This window comes from Malania oleifera, chromosome 4 (assembly GCF_029873635.1).
Source record: "Malania oleifera isolate guangnan ecotype guangnan chromosome 4, ASM2987363v1, whole genome shotgun sequence".
NCBI lineage: Eukaryota > Viridiplantae > Streptophyta > Magnoliopsida > Santalales > Ximeniaceae > Malania > Malania oleifera.
Window position 1 is genome coordinate 2,326,169 of NC_080420.1, and position 11,478 is coordinate 2,337,646.

The following is an 11,478-nucleotide window of genomic DNA, read 5'->3' on the forward strand; positions in this document are numbered from 1 at the left end:
ATTCATGGACAAACCTCGGACATCTCATTTGGATGCAGAACATTGAGTCTTACAATACCTCAAACAATCACTCGACCAAGGAATTGTTCTATCAACTTCCACTGATATTCAAATACATGCATTTTGTGATGCGGATTGGGCTCGATGTCGAGATACTTGACGATTTGTTATTGGGTATTGGATCCTTCTTGAAAAATCACAAATCTCATGGAAGACCAAAAGGCAAACAACAATTACACAATCCTCAGTTGAAGCAGAGTACCGCTCTATGGCATTAACTTGTTGTGAAGTTACTTGGTTAAAACAACTTGTAACGGATCTCCAGATAGCACATCCACAACCAGTCAAACTATATAGTGAAAACAAAACAACTATTCATATTGCATCAAATCTAGTATTGTATGAGCGAACAAAGCATATAGAGATCGATTGTCATATCATTTGAGAGAAAGTCAAAACTCAAGTTATTCAGACTATCCACATACCCACAAGTCAGCAACCCGCAGATCTATTTACCAAAACACTTAGACCAACACAATTCTACCCCTTACTCAACATGTTGGGTGTCATTAATATCACTCCAACTTGAGAGGGAGTTAAGGAAATTGACCAGACAAAGGCAAATTCACTGGAAGTAAATAAATACAAGAAATCATGCTTGGAATTGGTCAAAACAACTCAAAAGGAATACCCACTAGACACAGGCTTATTTGTAGTAATTCAGATTTGATTTAAGCATGATTTAAGTACAATGCATTGTAATATTTATATTGAGAAATACAAGATATACATTTCTCTTCCTCTATGCTATTTCACATTTTGAATTTCTAGCTTCAAAATAAATAAATAAATTATATTGTAAACATGTGAAAAATATAAAAAACTTTTCCATTTCATTAATTTGTTATATTCTGGAACACCATTGAATAAATGTCGTAAAAATTATACTTGCAAGAATATTAAAATATTAAAATATCATAAGCATCACAATCCTTTAAAAACATTGGAATCCAATCTCCACCACAAAAAATGGCAAGGAAAATTACTGGCTCGATTAAGGTTGATTATTTAAAAAAAATATTTTATATTTTGTATTATATTTTATGCAAATTCACATTAATCAAATTTCAATCCCTTGAATATGTAGGAAAGTAAAATTAATAGAAATTTTGTTTTTAAAATATAAAATAAAAACCTACATGAGTACAAGACTTTGAAAAGCTAAAAAATAATAATAAATAAAAATAGGAGGGAGGCGTAGGCACGTGTAAATCAATCGCGATGGAACGCAGTTAGAAAAGAGCTGGAATTGACCTTTTTGTTTTTAGTTTTTATTTTATAATAAAAATAAAACTGGAAGAAAGTGAGGACTCATGAGAGTAGGCTGAGTAGCTCTAGTAGTTGTAGTAGCCGCCCGATGTCAACGCACCAGATACCAGACATCTCATTGCACCAATAGTCATCAGCATCTCTCTCTCTCTCCCTCTCTCTCACACCTCTCACCTCTCTCTCCTTTTATTGCTCATTCAGGCGTTCATTCTCCTTTGTTTATTTGCCTCGGTAGGGTCACCGCCACCGGGCTATCAGCTGCCTCCATAACCATAGCAGCCATAGCAAAGAAATTTACAGAGAAACTCTCTCATGGAGATAAGCCAAGAGCTGGTACAACCTGAAGCTTCGAGACTCTCGCCCAGCAGCTCCGGATCCGGAAGAAGAAGCAGTGTATCCAGCTCGCCCGAATTCGAGTTCTGGATGGTCCGAAACCCGTCCTTCCCACAACCCAATCTCCTCTCCGCCGACGAGTTGTTTGTCGACGGCGTCCTGCTTCCCCTCCGCCTCCTCCCAAACCACTCCGACCCACCCGACCCGAATCCCCGCCCCGCGGACCCAGATTCTCCTGCTCCCGACCCAGATCTGGAGCCCGCCCCAGGACCCCAGTTGTCGTCCTCGCCTCCGGACTCGTCGCCGTTGACGGCGTCCAAGCGCTGGAAAGACATTTTCAAGAAAGGGGACAAGAAAATGGGTCCCGCCGAAGATAAGGAGAAGAGAAAAGAGAGGAAGGGTTGCAGCGGGCACGGGGGGACCAGCTCGCCGGAGCTTAATATCAATTTGTGGCCTTTTGCCCGGAGCAGATCCGCCGGGAACAATGGAAAACGGGTGGGAGCTTCGGGAACCCGGAAGGTGAGCAGCGCGCCGTGTTCGCGGAGCAACTCGGGTAGCGAGTCGAAGTCCAGGAAGTGGCCGAGCAGTCCCGGTCGAGCCGGGGTCCATTTGGGCCGGACTAGCCCGGTCTGGCAGGTCCGCCGAGGAGTCCCCTCCGGTGCCCGGAGTCCGGAGCGTTTAGTCCGGAATACAGCAAAGGGGATTAAGAAAGAAGCAGCTGCGGGCACTCGCTGGAGTAAAGCCCAAACCTCCGCCGCTCCCGCCGCAGGCGGCGGCGGAGCTAAGGTCAGAGTTTTGAATTTGAATGTCCCAATGTGTATTGGGTACCGGAATCATTTAGACAGTAGAAGTGATGAAAACGGTGCCGTTGCAGCCGGCTGCGACGTGGGCGTAGGCGGGGGCCAGACTGGGCCGAGCGGCGGTGCTGGCTGCGCCGACGGTGGACGTGGCAGTAACTTTTTCAACCTGCGCAGTCTCTTCGCTAAGAAAGTGTACTAGTAATGTTATTATTTCTGCCTCTTGAAATACTATTATTAAATTTTAATTTTAAGTTATTCTATCTCTTCACTTCTTTGTACTTAATCATGGAAGAACGATTTCTAACTTAATGATTGTTTTAAGCTTTGTTGACTTCATGCATAAGTAAATATTTTATTTTCATTGAGTATTAATGAATTATAAATATGTTATGTTGGCTCTACCCTTATTTTGTGATCTTGAAATATTTAGATTCGGATACAAAAATTACTAGGAGTGCGACATACCGCTCTTGTGCAAGACCATTAAATTTTCTGCACACTAATGTACAATATCTTAATATTTTTCTTTATCAATTTTTTTCTTAAGGTGACTAATGTCCTCAATCAAAGTATTTTTATTTCCCAAAATCAGAAATATAGTCAATCAAATGTTCAAATATATTAAAATAAAATAAATAAATAAATAAGCAACTCATAAAAGGTAAAAAATGGCATCGGGACGAGAACGACGTTCATGCTTACCTGTTATCGACACATGCGATTAAGGCTATCCACTTTCAGCGGATCTTATCCAAATTTTTAAAAGGGTTATAACCATCATAGAAATCTTAAAACTCTCCTATATACAGAGTTAGAAGGCATTTACTCTAGGGAAAGTTTGTTTAGGAGTTGTCAAAGTTGAGTGAAAAAAAGAAAGACTTTGTTGGATATTCTAAGATGTAGTAAATATGTTATTTAGAAAAATTATAATTACATATGACCTTCATATTGTATCCTACATTACAATAAAAATAAGTTTCAATGTCAAAAGTTAGCAACAAAATTTAAAATTCACCTCTAAAAGTCTTAGCGATGATAGAATTTATTAATAGTTCCATCTTTAACAAATAAAATAGATAATGTAGTTTTAAAGATTTTTGTGATTGAAAATTTTGTGGTTAAAAATAATTGTAAAACGTATTTCAATAAGACGGGTTACAAATTTTAGGCACCCTATTTTGTTTAAAGATTATATTACATAATTTGGGTTATTGTCATTGTGTAAATATCTATTAAATGGAAAAATACAAGGAAAAAAAAGGAAAAAAATTTGGATACATGGAAAAATAAGTATAAAAACTTAATATATTAAAAAGTAATAAATAAAAAAAATGAAGCAAAGTAAGCTAGCATCTTCATCTTTAAACCTACAAGCACAAAATTAAAGGAAAATGGAAATTAGACATGTGGGAATTTGCATAGGTAATATGTGAGTGAAATCATAATTTAATGCAAGCATAAATTGATCAATTCAATTTAATTTTGATTGATCAATCAGAATTAATTGAGTGATCCCACATGCCTATAAATAGTGGGTTTCAGAATTCAAAAATTTGAACCAAAAATCCTTGCCAAAGTCCCCAACTAGACTTGAACAAAAGACCCGAAAACATGGGTCAACCTAACCTGAATGCCTAGGTCAAATTACTTGGATTTAAGTCAAATCAAACTGTTGACTCGACTCAGATAGACCTGAGTAAACTTAATCTTAATCGAGTTAACCCAAGTCCTACCTAAGCCAACCCTGTCTCAGCTTTAGCCCAACTCAACCTAGCCTAAAAATCCCAAGTCATACCCCCTAAGCCCAATCAAATCTAAGCCCAACTAAAAACCTGATTAATCATAGCCCAACTTAAAACCAAAATCCATTAACCACCCAAGCCCAATCTAACCCATCTAAACCCAATAGGTCCCATAACCTTTAGACCTAAGGCCCAAACTCAAGTCTCAAATAATCCCAACCTAACTAGCCTATAAACACAGCCTAGACCCTAAAACCAAAATTCAAGCCCAAACTGAATCCTAACCTAACCAATGTCTAACCGTGGTTAAACCTATCCCCAACCCCTCGTTTGGCTCATGAGAAAATGCGAGAAAACTTAAGAAAGTAAAAAGAAAATAAAGTAAAAGAAGAGAGGAAAATGAAAAGAGAGAACAGGCTAAAGATCAAGCAAAGAATAGAGATTGGGGGGTTACCTCTGAGTATATCGAAGAAAGAGGCAAAAAGCTCACGTACCTCCACTCAAACTTGCAAGAAGAGATAGAGAAAAGAAGTTTAGAAACCTGAGAGATTTAAGAGAGAAGAGTGAGATTGAGAGAGTTTTAGAGAGAAATGTGAGATTAAGAGCGTTTTAGAGAGAGAAATGTGAGAAGGAGAGAGTAGAGAGTGAGATCGAAAGAGAGTGATTGAAGAGAGAAAGAGTGGGAGGTTCACCTTGGATGTGCCACTAGTTGTAGCAACTGGGGTAGCAACATCAGCAGTTGCCGTTATGGCACAACGAGAAAGAGAGGAAGCATAGAAGGGAAAGGAGAGAATTCGGGAGAAAAGAAAGAGAAAGAAAAGAAAATATAAAAATAGCAAAAAATACATATATATTTTTTGTTTCTCACCAAAACAATTCAAGTAGTGGGACACATGTCACTATCGGATGGTGAAATATGGCGCGTTGAGGACTGCATGTTCTAGATGACATCACCTAGTGCCATAGCGCGATCCAAGTCGTTCGTTTTGTATTTTCTATGGACGACTAGATTGATGCCACGTCAGCAATCCCTTTTAAATTCTGGTATTGTACCATGTGGCGGGTGACATCAACATGATGTCACCCTGCCACATGTTGCTTCCCTATTTTCCCAAAAAAAAAAAAATTCATCATTAATGAGTGGCCATGTGTCACCTTAGATGGGAGACACATGGTAGAACCCATGGCCTGCCTCTCTCTTCCTTGATCGAGCTAACTCGGATGACCTTGACTCAAGATAACCTAGTTCACTCTAGTTGACTTGGTCAAATTAGTTCAGCCAGTTTGACCCGATTCATTCTTCTGAACTGCTCCCACATTTTCTTAATTAAAACATTAATTCACTAAAACTTAAAAAAAATGAGAAAATTACCAAAAAAAATCAGAAAAAAAAATCTCTGAATCTTTTCTAACTCAAAGGACCCCCCAAAAAAAAAAAAAATCAAAAAACACAAAAAATAAATAAAATTTAGAAAATTCCTTAAAAATCTTGAAAAATTATAAAAAACCATGAAAAATAGAAAACAAATTTGTAAAAATTCTAGGGCCCTTTTAGCTTGGCCATTTTCTAGTAGTTAAAAAAAAAAAATCTAACTTTTGTATCTTAAAAACACAACAAAACATAAGCACCACTTTAGGAGGTGAGTGTTTTGTCCTTTCTTAATGCAGAGCACTATACTCAAACAATGGTTTTGGGGAGAAAGCAAAAGGCCTAAAGTCCAATTTTCTCCTCTTTTTCAATCAAAGAATGAAGTGTAATCATGTAAAAATAAAAGCAATAAAAAAAAAAAAAAAGGAATCTTGTTTGGGTGGTTTTAAACTAGTCATGTTTGACAAGATATGACAATGGTGGTGTTGTATCCTTTGTTCATGCTAAAGGAAAAAAATACCCTTGAACTAGAAAACAAAAGGAGGAAAAAGGAATGCCTTCAAAGAAACATGTACAAGGTGAGGAAATAAGATTCTTATTAAATAATGAATTCTATAGGATGTTGAAATATTAAGGGATTAAACCCTTAACAAGGAAATCAAAAACTAATCTTACGTAATAATGTTCGGTTGATAGGCTCATTAGCCTTCTTTTGGGAGCAATTTGAAAAATAGTAACTTATTACTTTAAATAAGTACTTTTATAAAATAAAATAAAAAACACAAAAAAGTGACATATGATTTACACTGCAATAAACACTTTTGTAAAAAATATTTTTCTATAATTAATTTTTTTGAGAACTATTTAAGGCAACTTTTTAGTCACTTATAAGTACGATTATTCGTATGTGATTTTGTAAATATAAATAAATTTAGTGTCTATTTTATAATTTTTAAAAATATATTACAAGATAATCATATATTATTTTATTATGTATTATAATATATTAATTATTGATCAAATATAATTCAATTCTGGAATGATGAAGAAGAATCATTTATATCTTAAATTAATATTAGAAATTAAAAGTATAAATTGAATTAATAATATTTAACATAAATTAATATGATATTCATATATTATAAAAATACATTAAGAACAAGATTGTTGTTTACCAAGAATTACTTAATAAATATATTTAAATATTAATTAAAATATTATTAATTAAAAAGTTAATTAAAAATATTATAATTAGAAAATAATCAAATATTATTTTATCATGTATGATAAAACATTAATTATTAATAAAACATAATTAAATTTTGGAATGAATAAAAAGACCATATATAAATTTAAATTGACATTACATTAATTAAAATATTTAATTAGTTATCAATATTATTTTTATGTAAATTAATATGGTAATCATATCTTATAAATATATATGATCAACAAGATTATTGTTAATTAATAAATAATATTGTAACACCCTGAATCCGAAACTAGGGTCTGGAGGGTTATTTAAAATAAATCTCTAATACCATTTTAATAACACTTAGAAAATCATATACCTCATAATATAATCATATATTCAAATTTAAAACCAACATATACTCAGAATAAAATCAACCTAATATCCATATAATTATATTCTTTAATTTAATTGGTTAATCTTTAAAATAACAATTATTGTAAAATTCCTAGACCCACAAACACCAATTTAATCAATTCATAATAAATATAATAATTCAAAATCAAATCTTTATATGCCAAAATATTCAGAAAAAAATATATATAATTCCTACAATCTCAGATTACAATTTAATTGGTTAAATTATAAATTTTTTTACATAATTTGTTCTCCTTACCTCACCCCAAGAGTGGTGCTTAGGATCCTCAAATAAAAAATCTACTCCGACTAACATGACGATGATCGAATCTAAGACCCTGTGGTGGTGTCGGATTGTCAATTTGATTAGAGATTTAAGAGAAATTGAGGAGAGAGAGAGAAAAAAAAAAAAAATTGTCTTATCTTAGGAGTGGTGCCTATGTCGCTCTTACGACAAATTCATTTTGGTTAAAATGTCGGTGATCGAGATAAGATCCTAGTGATATTTTCTATTTTTTGATCGACTGAGTATTAGAGAAGAAATTGAGGAGAGAGGGCGTGGAGGGAGAGAGTTGAGAGACGAAGATAGAGATGCGAGATTTGGAGAGGGGCGTGTGTGTGTTCTGCCAGTTTCAATTACCTGAAACTTCAAATGTTAACTTAACATATATATATATATATATATATATATATAATATTATTATATTATATTATTTAATTAATGATTATTATTATTTATTTATTTATTTAATTTAATTAATTATCTAATTAGTCAATTTAATTTAATTAATTTTTTTTTTACACTTCCGTGCATATTAATTTTCTGGAGCGTTACATTCTCCTCTCCTTATAGGAATTTCGTCCTCGAAATTCGATAATTATGACCTCGAACGACATCAATTGTGATTCCTACAAACTTAAGCTAACTCATGAACAATCCTATCTTCCCGTTCCTATTCCCCTCCTAACTCATCCTATGCTCTGGTAACATCATTCCTAGAGTCTGCAGAACTTATATCCTAAGCTCTGATACCAACTGTAATGCCCTGAACCCGAAACTAAGGTCCAGAGTGTTATTTAAAATAAATCTCTGATACCATATAACAAAATAACGGAAGATCTTCATAATAATTACCAGAGCACTAAAAAATTAACATTTATTACAATAAAAAATCCAATTCAACAAAAAGATTCTCATATCATAAAAAATATAAATAAAATATTTAACAATTTTAAACTAGACCTTCAATTCCATCCACGCTTCCACTGCACACTCTGATTACTGTCATACTCCTCATGGTATCTGAAAAATGTTAGATTTGGATAGGGTGAGACACCTCTCAATAAGGATGACATAAATTATTATCAGTGTGTGACAAATGAGTTTCTGTGTACCACATATAAATAATATACAATACTTATATCATATAAATAACTTTCTATACTATGATTCATGTTTACATATTAAACCACTAAAACTATTTTCTCAATTTCTTGGGTCCTGTTTATATGCAAAGCATTATATCTTTCAGTGACCACATCTGGTGCATATCCAGGTACTCACTGACATTGAGGCGCCTTCTACTCTCTACCCAAATTTAGCAAGCCCTCGGACTACTCCAAGGATCGAGGCATTACGTATCGTCGTCCCCCTTTACGTAGATACCACCAAACAGATACCCTAGATATGCAACTTCACAATACCATGGTACCATATTCATAAACATATTTCACATTACACTCAACAATATCACAACATGTTTAATTTATACAATAACTTGAAATAATCTCATGCCGCATATTTAAATAATAAAATCATATTTTAATAACACTTAGAAAATCATATACCTCATAATATAATCATATATTCAAATTTAAAATCAACATATACTCAGATTAAAATCAACCTAATATCCATATAATTATATTCTTTAATTTAATTAGTTAATCTTTAAAATAATAATTATTATAAAATCACTAAACTCACAAACACCAATTTAATCAATTCATAATAAATATAATAATCCAAAATCCAATCTCCATATGCCAAAATATTCAGAAAAATGTATATATAATTCCTACAATCTCATATTACAATTTAATCAGTTAATTTATAAAATTTTTGACATAATTTATTTTCCTTACCTCACCCCACCAAGAGTGGTGCTTAAGATTCCCAAATAAAAAATTTGTTATGGCTAACATGACGAGGATCGAACCTAAAACCTTGTGGTGGTGTCAGATCGTCAATTTGACTGGAGATTTGAGAGAAATTGAGGAGAGAGAGAGAGAGAGTGAGATTACCTTATCCTAGTAGTGGTGCCTATGTCGCTTTTACGACAAATCCACTCCGGTTAAAATGTCGGTAGTCGAGTTAAGATCTCAGTCGTATTTTCTGTTTTTCGATTGATCGAGTATTGAAAAAGAAATTGAGAAGAGAGGGAGAGACGGCGTGGAGGGAGAGAGAGAGAGAGAGGCGAGATTTGGAGAGGGGCGTGTATGTGTTTTGCCAGTTTCAATAAAGCTATAAGATGTTAACTTAACATTATATATATATATATACACACACACACACACACATATAATATTATTATATTATATTAATATATTATTTAATTAATGATTATTATTTATTTAATTATTTAATTATTTAATTATTCAATTTGATTTAATTTATTTTTTTACACTTTCATGCATATTAATTTTCTAGGGCGTTACAAATATTATTTTATTTTGAATTAACGGAAATGTTTACATTTTAATTAAAAATTAATATAACTATCATTTAAAATTTTAATTATACAACATGAAAATTTTTATTTAAAATATATTTAAAAATATTTATATGTTATTTTACTATTTTTTATGTCATATTAGTTATTATACAAAAAACTATTAATTAATTTAAATTAACATTAAATAGATTGGGAATTTTAATTTAATTAATAATTTATTTTTATCATAAATTAATATGATAGTATTATGTTATAAATATGCATCAATGATAAGATTATTATTAATTAAAAATAATATTATTTTATTAAATATAAAAATTTATATTTTAATTAAAATAATTATATAATTATTAATGAAATTGTTAATTAAAAGTTAACACGGAGCACCTAACAAAAAAAAGTGAGTATCCAAACACAATTTTTTAAACACAACTAAATACCACTTATAATTTTCAGGATTTTTTTTCAGTTCAATACTTATAAGTAGGAAGAATGTGAAGCTATGACAAGAATTTGGAGTGGATTCAATCCTTAATCATAAAAATGATGCAGGTGAAAGAGTATTCTCAGCCCATACCAATTTTTGTTCAGATTCATGAATTGCATATTTTGATAACTATATTGTATAGTTCAAACTCTTCTCAGGAAAAGAGGACATCAATGGAGCTACCTCAAAGATTTTTATGATTACAATTATGAAAATTTTTGGATTGTGTTTTGGTGATTTTAATATTATTAATAGTTCATTTGAAATTTGAAAATATTAAAGAAAGGAAAGGAAAATAAAGAAGATTTCACTTTATCATATTTGATTATTAAGAAAAGTGAGAAAGAAAAAAAAAATTAAATCAAGGAACAAACTTTTAATTCTATGCATCCTTAACATTTAGATTCTGTTAAATTTTAAACATGTTAGTGTTGGGGATAAATCTGGAGTAACAATCACACACGAAGAAAAATCAAACACATCCACAATAGAACACCGGATATTACGTGGTTCGATCGAATCGACCTACGTCCACGGAACACACACCTCTGCACTATACTGGAAGAAATATTACAAGGAGGAGGAGCCATACTGCTCAACTCACTTAATCTCTCTCTCTTATTGCAATTCTCTCTGCACTCACAGCACTCACACTATACACACACATATATATATACATATAGAGGGAGTAAAATTCAAACATGGTGGCTTATGTCAGCCATGGTAGGCAAGGCAGGTGAAGAGCTATTGGTCTCCATTTATTACAGGTCTCAAATTTTAACATAAGCTGCGTGGAAAGCTGTTGTTATTGACGACTCCACTTGCAATCTCAAATCTCAACAGTTAGCATAATTTTTCATTTTAAATGATGTTTGATATAGAAAAAAAATATAGTAAAAAATGATTTTCTTATTATTTTCTTTTCCTTTTTTTTTTAAAGCAAAATTCTTGATTCAAATTAGCCCTTAAGACAATGGAAATTTATCCTTCATCTCAAGGTGAATTCCTATCACTAGGAGTTTCAATCACTCTCCTAAGATTGTCTGCATCCAATCTCCAAAAAAAATCCCAATT

General features: G+C 32.5%; 1 protein-coding gene across 2 annotated transcripts; it reads left to right on the plus strand.

Annotated features, from left to right (window-relative positions):
• The first annotated feature begins 1,371 nt into the window (after positions 1-1,371).
• LOC131154108 (uncharacterized) lies at positions 1,372-2,863 on the plus strand. 2 transcript variants are annotated; one of them, XM_058106631.1, is made up of 2 exons: positions 1,431-2,448; positions 2,537-2,863. In XM_058106631.1, the coding sequence occupies exons 1-2, from the start codon at positions 1,642-1,644 to the stop codon at positions 2,555-2,557; spliced, it is 828 nt and encodes a 275-aa protein (XP_057962614.1). In that variant the 5' UTR covers positions 1,431-1,641; the 3' UTR covers positions 2,558-2,863. The 2 variants fall into 2 exon arrangements, with proteins under 2 accessions (XP_057962613.1, XP_057962614.1); XM_058106630.1 differs by having other exon boundaries at positions 1,372-2,863.
• The last annotated feature ends 8,615 nt before the right edge of the window (positions 2,864-11,478 follow it).

Coding starts and splice junctions, on each gene's coding strand:
- LOC131154108 (XM_058106630.1), top strand. CDS start 1,642: ATGGAGATAAGCCAAGAGCTGGTACAACCTGAAGCTTCGAGACTCTCG.